The following is a 14300-nucleotide window of genomic DNA, read 5'->3' as shown; positions in this document are numbered from 1 at the left end:
AGTTGATATAATATACAAATATTATACTGCACCTGCAGTTTAATTTAAGGGATGTTTTACTATATATAATTTTTGCCTTACACTCCCCTCCTAAAAATTTAATGCCCATATAAGCAAAGTTTTAAAAAATTTTTATTTAACAGTGCTTTTCAAACTAGTATGTATCAGAATCACCTGGAGGGCTTGTTAAAACAGATCCATGCCCTCACCCACAGAATTTCTGATTTGTGGGTGACCCATGACTTTGTCTTTCAAACAAGCCTCCCACACCCACCCCCCCAGCTATGTTGAGGCTGCCGTCCTTGTGCTGCATTCCACCCAGCAGTGCTTTAACAAAGGCTACTTCGGTGCTTACCAGTACAAAGCATTATTCTAAACACCTTGTAAATATCAATTCATAGCCCTCACACCACCCATTTTACAGATGAGAAAACAGGTGTGGAAAGGTTAAGTAACTTGCCCAAGGTCACTCAGCAGCTAGTGAAGTAGCTGAGGCAAGACCCATGCCTGCTTGGAACCTGCTGTGTGTCCCCACTGGTCTTGTCTAAGTCACTTTGGAGGGTGAGCAAGTGAGCTCTGGGCAACTGCTACTCTGGCCTTGAACTTGGCATAACCACTGAAAACTTCTCCCAGGACCCTGCTCATCTACGTAGTGATCCCACGCAGTGGGGTGTCAGCAACAGGAGGCAGGGGATGCAGTCTCTGCTTATATTACACCAGGGACTGCAGAGGCCCACAGGGGCCAGACTCTAATTGAGAGACTCTAATATAAGAAAATATTTTTCTGAAAGCTACTCATCTCTCAGCTTACTTCATTCCTCACTTTTGGTAGATAGATACACGGATATAAGAAATTGTTCCAAATAGTTCACTTTTATCTTGCCTCTACTATAAGGAAAACAAAGAATAAGTGTATAGGGTAGTTGATACTTGGTTTCCCTTTTTGGGGAGTAGGAGGGAGTGGTGGAGAGTAAGGCAAACTGGCCTGTTCATAGAGAGTAACTACTGCTCAATTCCAGCCAATTATTGCCACAGACCAGCTTCAAGAGAAGTTCAAATCCAGATTTTTATGGGATATCTCTTGATTTTTAAATTTTGGTAACTAATTACAAATACGTACATACACAAACATACACAGACACGTACTGTATATATGATCTTGGCTTTATTGGGCTCAGAAGGAGCCAGTTAACAATCTCTAGGCTTCTCAGGGAGACCCATCAGCCCACTAGTTCCAACATTGCAACAGGCAGGGCATGCCAAATGTTGGCCCAGTCTTCTCTAGACCTTTCTGTTAAAAAAAAATAGGCGGGTGGGGGGGGGGGCAAGAATCTTTTCTAGTTTGTCACAGTGAGTTCCAAATGGAAGCTTGCCTTTTGCATGAGTGTACCTGTTTGGGGCTGGGGGAACAGTCACTGCCTTGGGGTTCAGGACTCGCCTCCCTCACTCTGCCCCTCCTCCCTCAGGATGTCCATGAGGAGCCCCGGCTCTGCCCAGCTGGCCCTGGATGACGTTGGCACCATGGTGAACTGTACTGTCAAGTCAGAGGGGAAGAAGGAGCCCTGCCACGAGGCCCCGCAGGGCTTGGCCACCGCAGCTGAACCCCAGCCCGGAGATCCAGCCCGGGCCCCCCAGGATGGTGCTGACCCTCAAGCTCCAGCCCAGGTGCCCAGCACTCTCCTAGGGGCTCCTGGGTCAGTGTCCCCACCCCGCCTCTGTAGCTCCTACGCCTGTGCCCTTCCCCCTAGTGGGTGGAGCAGGCACCCACCAGCCTAGCTGGGCAGAGGGGCAGGCAGAAGCATTCTCCTCTGGGGCAAGACTTAGGTGAGTGGGTGGGTCAGGCTACCTGTCTGAGCAGGACACGGACGCACTTCTGCCCTCACTCACCTGATATTAACTGCTCACCTATGTGTGAGCAGTCCTTACCCTTGAAGACTAGTTGAGAAATAGGATACACACGCTCACAGTCTGGCTTAAAGATAATCTACTAGCTTTTTCATATGTATGATTCGAGAAAAGCAGCCTTATTAACCAAACCAGAGTTAAATTGCTATTAAAGACAATACAGTTCCTCATCCTTAAAATGAAGAAGCTGAACTACATGAGTGGTGAAGATTCTTGCAGCTCTTAAAAATTCCATGATTCCATGCAAGAGATGTAAAAAGGGAACACCTAATCAAAAGCCAAATGAGTGAAAATGAGGAGAGTTTTAGGGCTCTGAGGAGGGATCCAGCCAGGAGGAGTATGTGAAGGTGGGCTGAGGGGTAGGGGTGGTGATCGAGGAAGACTTCCTGGAGAAGTAGGGCTTTAAGCTGGGTCTTAAAGAATGGAGAGGACTCAGATGAGAAGAGGAGAGAGGGGACAATGTCTTGAAGAGGAGAGAGGGGACAATGTCTTAAAGAGGGTGGGGTGGGGGCCTTGAGAGTAACCTGCCGGGCTGGAGTGGTAGGTGCATACAAGGGAGTAATAATTAATAGCTGGCTTTTGGCCTCTAAGTCTGCAGTGGCAAACCTCATTCACATGCGTTATCTCCCTTGATCCCAGCAACAATCCTATGGCAGGGGACGTATTAGTATTTCCATTTTCGGAAGAGGGAGGTCAGGTTCAGAGAGGTTCAGGGACTCGTGTGGGCTCAAGCACCTTGTGAATCACTGAGCCCAGGTCTCTTGTCTTTAAACCTTTTATTCTTTTCACCAAATCTATCAAGCCAAGTCAGAGCAAAGGTCGGGAAGGTGGGAAGGGAGGGAGGGCCCTACTGGAGGGTGGGGCTGGGTAGATTCTGGAGTTCCCCCAGGATACACATCCCCAGGGCACTCAGCCCCCCACAATGCAGTCTGCCCCCATTCCCTTGGGGGTGACAGTGACATTCAGTGTGTCTTACAGGACAGCAGCTCCCTGGAAAGCAATGGGTCCCCAGAACCCAAGAGACCAGGAGTCTCCGAGGCTGCTTCTGGAAGCCAGGAGAAGCTGGACTTCAACCGAAATTTAAAAGAAGGTAAGACGTCTGCCCTAGTTAGACACGGGGGCCTGGGTGGGGAGGTGTTAGGACAGCTACTCCTTAGCCCTTTGGTATCTTCCAGTCGTGCCGGCCATCGAGAAGCTGCTGTCCAGTGACTGGAAGGAGAGGTTTCTGGGAAGGAGCTGTGTGGAAACCAAAGATGTCAAAGGTGAAGGCCCATATGGGTGGGCAGGGGACAGATGTTTGAACCCCTTTCCCTTCTCCAGGCCTGGCCCTGCAGTCTAGGCCTGTAGGGCAATTTCTGGGGCTCTTGGTGCCTTCACACCCGGCCTGTGCCACTCTGGCTCCTGCCTGGCGCTAGGGGTCTGCACCATCCCTCACCCGGGGGGTGCAAGCACTAGGCTTATTCCCATGCAGCAGAGGCCTGGTGGGAATCAAATCCCCTGGGACCCTTGTGACCTTGGGGATGTCTTTGCCACTTCTCAGATCTCACTATAAAATGAGCCGAACGTTCCCTTTCACTGCTGGAATTTAATTCTAGGCCACCAGGACCTCACTAAGTGAATTAAAGTGTTGTTGCCTCTGTTCATCAGGGTGATAAGTTTCCCAGTGTGGTTGATCACACTCCCAGAGGAATCCTTAAAACAATGCAGATCCCCAGGTTCCACCCCCACCTACTGAATGAGAACCCCAGAGGATGGAGGCCCAGGCATCTGTATTTTTCAAAGGCTCCCCGAGTAATTCTGATGCAGATGGTCTGCATCCTGGCACTTAGGAGTAACTGCTGCATCTGACATGAACTGGATTAGAGACAAGGAAGCACTGACATTGCTAGTTGAGGACCATGTGCCAGATCCGGGACTAAGCTTTACATTCAATACCTTTAACCCTCACAGCAACCCTGTGAAGTGTCGATCGTTGTGCTCATTTATAGATTCAAAAAACTATGAATTGCAGAGAAGTTGGTAGCTTGCCCAACAGCTCCCAGGAGGGATGAGTTAAAAGGGGAGTTTGAACCCAGATCTGTCTTGCTCCAAAGCCTAAGCATGTCACTCTGGGCCCTCCTGTGGGTTAGTTATCCACCCTGACCCAGTGGCACTGGGCACTTGAGGACATCCCAGAGGTGGGCCAGGGCTGAGATATGCCCCACCATCAGCATTTCCAGGGCCTGGAATCAGTGACTGATGGTGGGGACCTTCTAGAGCAGCTAGTTGTCAGGTGACAAGATGAGGAGCCCCCTCCAGGGCAAGGACTGTATCTCAGTCGTCTCTGCGGTCCAGCCCCTGACAGGGGCCTGGGGCATAGCAACTGCTCAATGTCCTATGGATGGACTGGTAACAGATGAACACACAAAAATTCTCAATGGTGGTTGCGTCCGTGTGGAGCAGGGACCCAGGAGAGCCTGGCAGAAAAGGAGCTGCAGCTGCTGGTCATGATCCATCAGCTGTCCACCCTGCGGGACCAGCTCCTGACGGCCCACTCGGAGCAGAAGAACATGGCCGCTATGCTCTTTGAGAAGCAGCAGCAGCAGATGGAGCTGGCCCGGCAGCAGCAGGAGCAGGTAGGCCGTGCGTGGCGTCTCGGGCACAGAGAGGGGCGTGGCGGGGGCAGGCCCAGCTGGTGCAGGCTGAGGCCTGGGGGCAGGCGGGGAGGGGGCCGTGGGCAGCAGCAGGAGCAGGTAGGCCGTGCGTGGCGTCTCGGGCACAGAGAGGGGCGTGGCGGGGGCAGGCCCAGCTGGTGCAGGCTGAGGCCTGGGGGCAGGCGGGGAGGGCGCCGTGGGCAGGGGCTGGGCGGTCCCACCTCTGGCGGTTCGTCAGCCCTTGTGAGGGGACAGGGCGTGGAGCGGCGCCGCGGGGCTCTGAGTGAAAGCAGCTGGCTGCTTCCTGCCTAGCCTCCATCTCTGGTCTCTGAGGAAGGGGTGAGCGCTCCGCAAAAGGAGAATAAATTCTGAGGGTTGGCTGTTCGGCTTCTTGCCCTGTCCAGCTGTGCTCCATGTCCTTGCACTAGGCATGGGAGGCAGGGTGTGGATGGGGCCACAAAGGCTTGTGGGAGGTGGGATCCTGGGGCCTAAGGTACATGCTCCCATCACCTACTCTTTCCTTCTGCCAGATCGCTAAGCAGCAGCAACAGCTGATTCAGCAGCAGCATAAGATCAACCTCCTTCAGCAGCAGATCCAGGTAAAAAGAGGGGAGGGCTGGATGCTGGGATCCAGGTAAAGGGGCGGGAGGGCTGGGCTCTGGGGGAGCAGGGGCTTGAGGGGTTGACACCAGTGTGGAGAGGTACTGGAGACAGGGAAAGGCAGGGAGTGTGGACTGAGCAGAACCACTCAGGCATGACCCTAAGGAGGGGGGCTCATTTCTGCTCTAGCCCCCTCCCCTGTTTTTGTCCCCTGTTTCAAGGGCAGGGCCCAGAATATCTTCCTCCCAGCTGGGACCTGAGGGCAGGAAGACAGAGGCCCACAGAGGGGGCATAGGGTGAGATGGATCCTTTTGAAAACTGGCCCTGCCCCAGGCCTGCGTCTCTCATCCCCGGGTCCACCCTCTGTGTCCAGGGATGACCACAGCTGGGTAGCTGGTTGGGCCCCCCAGGGACTCACACAGGGTTTCTTTGCCCTCAGCAGGTCAACATGCCTTACGTCATGATTCCAGCCTTCCCCCCAAGCCACCAACCTCTACCTGTCACCCCCGACTCCCAGCTGGCTTTGCCCATTCAGCCCATTCCCTGCAAGCCAGGTGAGTGTGGGAGGGGAGGGTTGATCTGAGGTCAGGGAAGGAGCCCAGGAACCACTCTCATCCATTAATGTGCAGTGCGGCCTTTCTGGGCCTCACTTTGGGATCTGTCTAGTCAAAGAATAATCCCTTCTTTCTGAATTTCACTGGGAGAATGAAAAGCAATAGCACATTGAAAACCATAAAGTGCTTTCCAGACATAAGAGGATGTTGCCTATCTAGGTCTAGCCCCCCAGTTGTGGGACATTTCCTGTACCAGAATATTAATGTTGTGAACGTTAACTGAGATTTACCCATCTCCCAAATTCATGCTCTTGCTCTGCCCTGACCGTGGCACTGCTGCCTTCTGCCCTGTCACTGAGACTCAGTGACCACAGATGGAGCAGCAACAAGCGTCAGGTGCTGACTGGTTGTTGGGCAGCCACGAGGGTGATAAAATGTGGACTTTGAGCTCAAGGAATTTACGGTCTGGGGAGGGAGACAGAAGGATACCAGCAGCCGGGGAATCTGGGAAGGCTTCTTGAGGAGGTGGCGCTCGCTTGGGTGCTGGGGGAGTAGACTTGTGAGGGTGAAGCTGGGAGCTGAGGGTGGAGGGCAGGGGCCTGGGTCCTGAGGCAGGAAGCCCAAGGGGGTGTTGGAGTTGAGGGGAGCACATGGCAGCTAGTGGGATATGCCTGGGGAGGGCAGTTGGGGCTGAGCACGGACTTTGGGATTTATTTTCTAGAATGTGGGATGCGCGGGAACATTTCAGCAGAGGATGTGTTGTCACACTGGCTGTGGGTGGTGGGGAACAGAGGGGTACCCACTGGAGGTAAGATGGGGTAGGGGCTGCTGAGGGGATTCTAGAGATGGGGGATGACAGCCTGGACTAGGGCAGTGACAGTGGGATGGAGGCAGAGATGGAATTATTAGGCTACGATCATTGATTCCTTATGAGAGGTCCTGGGGACAGGGCAGAGATGCTGCCCATAATTGATCCAGGAGGGGAAACGGTTTTAAGTCAGCTCCCTTTGGTCAATGCTCCCTGTTCCGTGTGAGAGAGAAGGCAGGGGAAATCTAGCCGGGTGAGTTCCTACGGGTCCACCAGCAAGGCCTTTGGGCCGTGGGCACAGATCATAGGCCAGCACCACTGACTCCTGGGTGGGGGAAGGGAAAACACAAAGGACTGAGAAAGTCAGGCCCTACTTTGAAGGCAGTTTCTCATTTGGGGTGAAGGAGTGGGGACTGGGAATGGGGAGGGGTGAAGGGGGAGGACAGGTTGCACAAAACCATTGCACCTACAGATGTCCATAGAGCCGAGCTGCAGGGGTGAGGAGGGCAGGGGCCTAGTTGTGGGGAGGGGGCCACACCCTTGCTGGACAAGGGGGGCAGGGGGCAGGAAATAAGTTGTGGAAGACCTGGACTGGCTAGGCTGCCCCCTGCTTTGTTTGCTCCTGAATCCTAGTAAGCAGGAAGCCTGTGGCTGCCAGATGCGCCACCACCTCCCCCGCCCTGGCTGAGTATGAGTAACACCTCTCCCAGCTCACAAGCCTTAGGTGGTGCCTGGGTGCCTATAGCATAGGGTCCAAACTCCCGGGCTCAGCCTTCACAGGCCCCGAGCCCTGCTTGCCCATCAAGCGCCAGCCTCATTTCCCACCTCCCGCTTTCCCACCTGCCTGCCTGCCACGCCCGCTCATGCCTCCCCTCCCTCCAGGAAGCCTGCTCCAGTCACCCCAGCTGAACAGAGTTCTCTGGCATGCCACCCATGCAGCCCATATCACCGCCAGCCATGTGATCAGTGGGTTGTCTACATGGCTTATCTCTCCACCTCAATAGTCAAGTCAGGGATGCTGGTCCTCCTTGAGGGAGAATGAAGCCAGCTAGGTAGCAGAGAGAGAGTGCATGTAGGGGGGAAAGATCTAGAGGATGCGGCTGGGTTCAGGTCTCAGATCTCAGTGCTCCCATTTATTAACTATATGGGCACCCATGTAACTTCTCCCAGTCTTCATTATCCATAAAATGGGATGATGTATTGAGTACCTCTTATATGCCACATACTAGGGATGATATTGAGATAATGCACATGAGGCCGGCTACAAACCAGGCAGCTGCTTTTGTACCCTGCACGTAGTAGGTACAAAACACAAGTACCCGTAGAAAGAGTAGATGGTGTACCTGATCTCGTTTCACCATCGAGTGGGAACTCTGCGGTCAGTGGGTCGGGAAGGGCAGGAACAGGGTGAAGATGCTGATCAGTGTGCCGGGCAGTGTGGGACGAGGGCACAAGAGGTCCTCAGCAGCGCTTTGGGGCTGGGAAGGCAGTGGTTGGAAGCAAGCTGGGCCAGCTCCGAGCCTCTGCCCACTCTGTGCTGCCGGGACCTCGTCAAGCAGGGCGTCTGCTGTTCTGTGCTCATCCAGGACTTTTCTCCTTGCCGCCTTTTCCGTAGTGGAGTATCCGCTGCAGCTGCTGCACAGCCCCGCCGCCCCAGTGGTGAAGAGGCCTGGGGCCTTGTCTGCCCACCACCCCCTACAGGTACTGCTCCACGCACTGGCCGGGGGCTCCCGCCCTCACCTGTGGTGGCTGGCTGCCCACCTAGGGGACCATGGGGTCCTTTGTTCTTGTTCTCCTGCTTCTTCTGTCTTCCTTTCCTGTCTCCTTGTCTCTTCTGGATATGCTTGTCTCCTCTGTCCCTCTGTCACCCTGTGTCCCCGCAGTCCCTCCGTGGAGGTGTCCTTTGGTGTCTCTAACCCTCCGGGTCTCCCTCAGGAGCCCTCCCAACCCCTGAACCTCACGGCCAAGCCCAAGGCCCCCGAGCTGCCTAATGCCTCCAGCTCCCCGAGCCTGAAGATGAGCAACTGTGGACCCCGTCCTCCCAGCCATGGGGCCCCCACACGGGACCTGCAGGCCAGCCCTCCCAGCCTGCCTTTGGGTAAGCCCCCTACACTTTTCCCTTCAGCCCTCTTCTAGGAGAGAGCTAAGAGGGCAGGATATGACCCTGAGCGTGTCCCTTCCCCTCTGTGGGTTACAGTTTTTATAAAACAAGGGGTTAGACTTGCTCTCTTTGGCCCCTTTTAGTTTCAGCACTCAGTGTCCCTGAAGAAGATCCCCTTCCTGCTCTCCCCACTGTATCTGATTGGGCACGCTGAATCAGGGATTCAGGCCATTCTCATTTCCAGTCTACTGTCACCAGGACTCCAGTGTAAATGGCGCCTCCTTGGGGATGTGCAGTGCAACAGAGGGGAAGAGGGAGCATCACCCCAGGGTGGCAAGACATGAACTGGGTGTACCTCCCTCAGTAGCCCCTCCTGTCCCTTCCTTTCCTTCCCCTGTCCCATAGGCTTCCTTGGTGAAGGGGATGCGGTCACCAAAGCCATCCAGGATGCCAGACAGCTGCTGCACGGTCACAGTGGAGCCTTAGAAAGTTCCCCCAACACCTCCTTCCGTAAGGTATGGGCTCCCACTACCCTGCACCTGGGTGGGCAGGGGGGGAAGACACAGTGTCTGAGGCTACCAAAGGGAAGAGCAGGGGAGGGGAGTGGGGTGCTGCAGAGGGGGCTGATGTACAAGTTGTCCTGTCTACCTAGGACCTCATTAGCCTGGACACATCCCCAGCCAAGGAGCGGCTGGAGGAGAGCTGTGTGCACCCACTGGAAGAAGCCATGCTGGGCTGTGATGTGGACGGTGAGGGCTCCGGGTACTGGGCTGATGGGCAGGAGGGCCCACCTCTGCTTCCCACCAGGGCCAGGGTGGGTCAGGTTGTGTCTGTCTCCAATCCCTTCTCTCCCTTAGTCTGTCTGTGGAGTCCCCTTACGTATCTGTCCCTTGTCTGTCTCTGGGCCCCTGCTGGTCTTACTCCTGGCCATCCCTGGCCCTGTGGGAGCCTCCCGGCGCCCTCTGGTGGTCAAATAGGGGATTTTTTTTCTGCCAGCCCTGGAGCACTCTTCCTTCCTTACCCCACACTGGCTGCCCTGCCTGGCTGACTCCTCCCCTGCTCCCCAGGCTCCCGCCACTTCCCTGAGTCCCGGAACAGCAGCCACATCAAGAGGCCCATGAATGCCTTCATGGTGTGGGCCAAGGATGAGAGGAGGAAGATCCTCCAGGCCTTCCCAGACATGCACAATTCCAGCATCAGCAAGATCCTTGGTAAGGGCCAGTGGGCGGGGTGGGGTCTCGGGGGGCTCTAGGGGCTCCAGGAGCCATAGTCCAGCAGGATCTAGTTGCAGGAGTCAGCTGGGTCTAACTGGGGCTTTCTGGGTGATGGTCCATGCCGTGGTGAACTCCAGTGGAATCTGATGGCGCGTGGGAGGCAGGCAGGATGTGGGACAGCTGGGTCCTGGAGTCTTGTACCATTGTAGGGCTCTTCTGCTAGCACCTGCACCGAAGAACTCAGGCGGGAGAGAGTGTGTGTGTACATTCTTTAGCTCCCCCACCCCATCTCTCCCTAACCTGTTCCCCTGTTTGCCCAGACCCTTGGAGCTGGCTCTGGCAGGAGACAGGAGAGACTGGTATTCTTGGGCTATCAGTAGAAAGGTTTTTGAAATTATATGTCCTCTTTGGAGGCCAGGGAGAAATGTGGGGCAGGGCAGGCGGAGCTAGAAGAGGGCAATTGTTTCCAAACCTCAGCTTCTCCAGTTCAGGTCTCCTGTCAACTGAGACACCAGGTATTTTGTCCTCAGCAGGGAGCCTCTGGGGATTGTTGGGGGCCTGGGTGGCTACTCTTTTGTTTATGCAAAACATGCAGACCAGAGGCCTCCCAGAGTCGCTGTGTAGTTTGGTATGTGAGTGGGTGCTGTGTCTTAAGCTAGCAATTGGGTATCCTTATACATGCCAACCTCATTCATTTGCTCAGTATCCATGGAGCACCCACACTGGGCCAGGCGCTTGCTGTGTATAGGTACTTGCACATATATCTGGGGGCCAAAACCTTCTCGGGGCCTCCAGGGTCTGCAGGGGGCTGGGGGTGTCAGCAGAGCCCAGCGCTGACTGCCTGCCCCTGGGGGCTGGGCCAGGCTCCCGCTGGAAGTCCATGACCAACCAGGAGAAGCAGCCTTACTACGAGGAGCAGGCGAGGCTGAGCCGGCAGCACCTGGAGAAGTACCCTGACTACAAGTACAAGCCACGGCCCAAGCGCACCTGCATCGTGGAGGGCAAGCGGCTGCGGGTGGGCGAGTACAAGGCTCTGATGAGGACCCGGCGCCAGGATGCCCGCCAGAGCTACACGACCCCGTGAGGAGGCCTCCCTAGCGCCTGAGACTGTGTGTGTGTGTGTGTGTGTGTGCAGCTCTTGTGAGTGGCAGGGGTTAGCGTGTGGCCTTAGTGTGGGATTCCAGGGGAGCTGTGTGTGTGCATAGGTTTGTGTGGGCATTATGTGTGTGTGACTGTAGTGGTGACTGTGACTATGGTGAGTCCCTGGTGGCTCAGGATATAGATTTGTGACTGACTGGGGACTAGTGGGTATCTGGAGAAATGTATCCGTGGGTCCCCTTGACAAACTCAATAAAAATTCAGGGGTACTAAAAATCAAGGTACTAATAATCAGAGGATTATTCCGGAGTTGACCAAAACAAGCATCCTAGTGGATTTCTTTAAATAGGAAGCTCCCTGGGGCATATGAAATATACAATTTCCCAAAACTGGATTTACACACAATCCTCTGGGAATGTCTGGACCTGTGGCCCTGGGGCTGCACGTGTGTGGGGGCTTGTAGCTGACAGTGAATTTGACATCAGAAAGCAGCCAGGGAGCAGGGTGTATGTGTCTTGGAGCCAAAAGGGTGGGAGCTCGGAGGGCACGCCCTGAGGAAGACCGGAGGAGAGCAGGGTCGGGGTTGAAGTGCGGGTGCATTTGTAACCATGCCTTTCTTCTGTCCTGCAGCCCGCAGGCCAGCCAGGTGCAGATGAGCCCCTCAGATGTCCTGTACCCTCGGGTGGCAGGCGTGCCCCTGGCACAGCCCCTGGTGGAGCACTATGTGCCCCGTGGCCTGGACCCAAACATGCCTGTCATCGTCAATACCTGCAGCCTCAGGGAGGAGGGCGAGGGCACAGAGGACAGGCACTCGGTGGCTGATGGCGAGATGTACCGGTACAGCGAGGATGAGGACTCGGAGGCCGAGGAGAAGAGCGACGGGGAGCTGGTGGTACTCACAGACTGATCCCGGCTACATGGGCCTGGCCCTCCTCCCTGGGGAAGACCGGGCCCCACGCCAGCAGGCACAGCCACCCCACCTGGACTACGTTGGTACTTGGACTTGGGGCATGCCCGGGAGATGGGCACAGCTGTGCATTTGTAGATACATTCATGATGGGAGATGCCCCCTCCCCACCACACCTGTGGGCACACCTGAGGAGCTGATGGCCTGAGTGGGTCCTGCATGGCGGTGATGGGCTGGGCTGGCTGAGCTCCGTGGTGGCCCTTGGGGCTCGTGGCCAGGGGACACTGTATGACCCTCCCCTCCTGCAGGTCTGCCCATCCCAGGGGTATGGCAGCTACAGACCTGTTCCCCTAGGGCCACATGCTTTGTTTCCATTCTTGTCCTGGCTGGACCAGCCACCGTGGGACCAACACGCACCCCCCACCACAGTACCCCAGATCGCTCCTCTACCACGAGGATCGCTTTGTACTTTGTGCAAAAAGGTCTGGCTCTCCTCCATGTCTCTATCTTCTGCCAAGCCTTTCGTGCCTCTGGCTGGTGTGTGTGTGTGTGTGCGCGCGCGCGTGTGTACCCATGTGCGCAAGTGCACATGTATTTTCATCTGTTCTTTTATTGCACAAGGTATTTATTGAGTGCCAGGCACTGTCGCTGAGTTCCTGTGGGTGTGTCTCTTGATGCCATTCTTGCTTGTCCGGGGGGCTCTTTCTGTGCTTCTCTTTGTCCCCAAATTGCTACCTCTTTGTCAGTCTGGGTGTCTCAGGTTCTCTGTGTCCTTGGTGCATTTCTCTGTCCTTGTTTCTCTGCAGGGCCTTTTTTTGTGTCTCTCCCTTCCTCCGTGTCTGCCCTTGCCCCTTTAACGCCTGCTGGGTCTCTGTAAGCCCCTGGTCTGCCCTGGGCTCCCCAGCCATCCTGACCTCCCCTGCCTGCCCCTTCACTCCCTCCCTGACTCTGCATGTCAGTTCCCATGGAGCCATTTTTAGCTCCCAGCAGCATGGGAATGTGCTCAGCCTCCAAGGGGCTCCGTCATGGTGCCCCAGCCCCTGGTCCCAACCTGAGTGCCAGGAGTGGGGGCAGGAGGACTTATGGTGACCCCTTCTGTAAGTGACAGAAGCCCTGGAGAGGGGGCTCTTGTGCAGCTGGTCTCCGCTCCTCCGTCCTGAGCAGGGGATGGGAGCTCCCCACCCCCACCCTGTCCTTGGAAGGCTTCATCCTCTCCCGCCCAGCTCTGCCCCTACACCTGCCCGCTCCTCTCCCCTCCCCTACTCTACACCCGTAACTTGCCTCAGCTCCTGATCCCTTTCACAAGGTCTTTCCCTAAGAAAATCAAATCCCGTTGGCACCTGACTCCAAAGATCCAGAACAGCCCTGGGGCAAGGTGGGAAGGGAACCCCAAATCCTACAGGGACAGATGTGGAGTCTGTGTCCGTTCCCCCATCTTCTCCCCTTCTACTTCCCGGAACCCAACTTCTCTCCAGGCTGTTTCTTTTTTTTTATGACTGTAAACATAGATAGTGCTTTATTTTGTTAATAATAAGATAATGATTAGTAACTTAACCAGCACATTTCTCCTATTTACACTTGGGGGAATTTTTTTGTTTTCTGTTGACATAATAAAGACAGACCATTTCAGAATCTGGCCCTTGCTGCGACGGGATGGGGTGGTGAGGCTGGCCCAAGTCCAGAATTCCTAAATGTGCCACCAGCCCAGGCACCACTGCCCCCGGTGGCAGCTCCATGGAACTTCAGGCATGGAGCCAGGGAGGAAACATCCTAGGCAAGGGAGGCCCAGGCCAGATGCCACCCCCAGAGCCCACACTCGAGTAAGACCCTGCCCCTGCCTCAAGGAGGTGAGCAGACCTCACCGCAAAGTGCCCACGCAGGTCCTAAGAAAGAAGGCAGTGGTTAAGAGTACTGTAATAGGAGTCAGGAAGCTCAGGTTCTCCCCAGAACTAGCCACATGGCCGTTTGTGTGTGTGTGTGTGTGTGTGTGCGCGCGTGTGTGTGTTGGGCGGGTGTGTGTGTGTGTGTCAGGTCTCCCCTTTGGGCCTGATTGTCCTCATCTGAAAACAAGGAGGTTATGCCTTAGCCATGGCTCTTATCCTCTTGGAGAAGGAGCCCTTTGAAAATCTAATGAAAGCTGTGGACCCTCATTCCAGAAAAGGGCTCACATGGACACCACGAGCCCATTTATGAGCCCCCCAGGATACTGATTAATGAAGCAGGGTCTCTATTTATGTACTTCAGGGCTCTGTGACCTTACGCTTTGAAATGAGATTTCAAAGACCTACGTGTCACACTAAGAGAAATAACAGTCCCATAGACCTAAAAGAGCTAGGTGACAAACTCAAAATGCAACAAGAGTTGATAAAAAGACCAACTCTTGTAGCTGAAAAATTAACCCCATTAATATGGAGTGGGGGCAACAAAGCTGAACAGTACCGTGTCAAAGAGTTGGACTTGGGTTGGATGAACAGAAGCAT

The 14300-nt window shown here is 55.0% G+C and overlaps 1 protein-coding gene across 2 annotated transcripts in view; it reads left to right on the top strand.

The window, feature by feature from the left end:
* The window catches only part of SOX13 (SRY-box transcription factor 13), a 44228-nt gene extending 30784 nt beyond the window's left edge, over window positions 1-13444 (top strand). The window contains exons 2-14 of one of the 2 annotated variants that reach the window (XM_061187467.1): window positions 1467-1665; window positions 2884-2995; window positions 3081-3167; window positions 4348-4520; window positions 5069-5137; window positions 5581-5692; window positions 8116-8201; window positions 8436-8598; window positions 9007-9116; window positions 9254-9350; window positions 9669-9812; window positions 10679-10895; window positions 11544-13444. In XM_061187467.1, coding sequence (XP_061043450.1) covers window positions 1468-1665; window positions 2884-2995; window positions 3081-3167; window positions 4348-4520; window positions 5069-5137; window positions 5581-5692; window positions 8116-8201; window positions 8436-8598; window positions 9007-9116; window positions 9254-9350; window positions 9669-9812; window positions 10679-10895; window positions 11544-11820 — 1845 coding nt within the window. In that variant the 5' untranslated portion in view covers window position 1467 and the 3' untranslated portion in view covers window positions 11821-13444. Of the gene's footprint in view, window positions 1-1466; window positions 1666-2883; window positions 2996-3080; window positions 3168-4347; window positions 4521-5068; window positions 5138-5577; window positions 5693-8115; window positions 8202-8435; window positions 8599-9006; window positions 9117-9253; window positions 9351-9668; window positions 9813-10678; window positions 10896-11543 lie in introns of both variants that reach the window. The other variant, XM_061187466.1, reaches the window with a different exon arrangement.
* Window positions 13445-14300: the final 856 nt, after the last annotated feature.

The sequence above is a fragment of the Eubalaena glacialis genome, chromosome 3 (assembly GCF_028564815.1).
Source record: "Eubalaena glacialis isolate mEubGla1 chromosome 3, mEubGla1.1.hap2.+ XY, whole genome shotgun sequence".
NCBI lineage: Eukaryota > Metazoa > Chordata > Mammalia > Artiodactyla > Balaenidae > Eubalaena > Eubalaena glacialis.
Note: the sequence above shows the minus strand (reverse complement) of the source record. Positions and strands in the feature narration are given on the sequence as shown.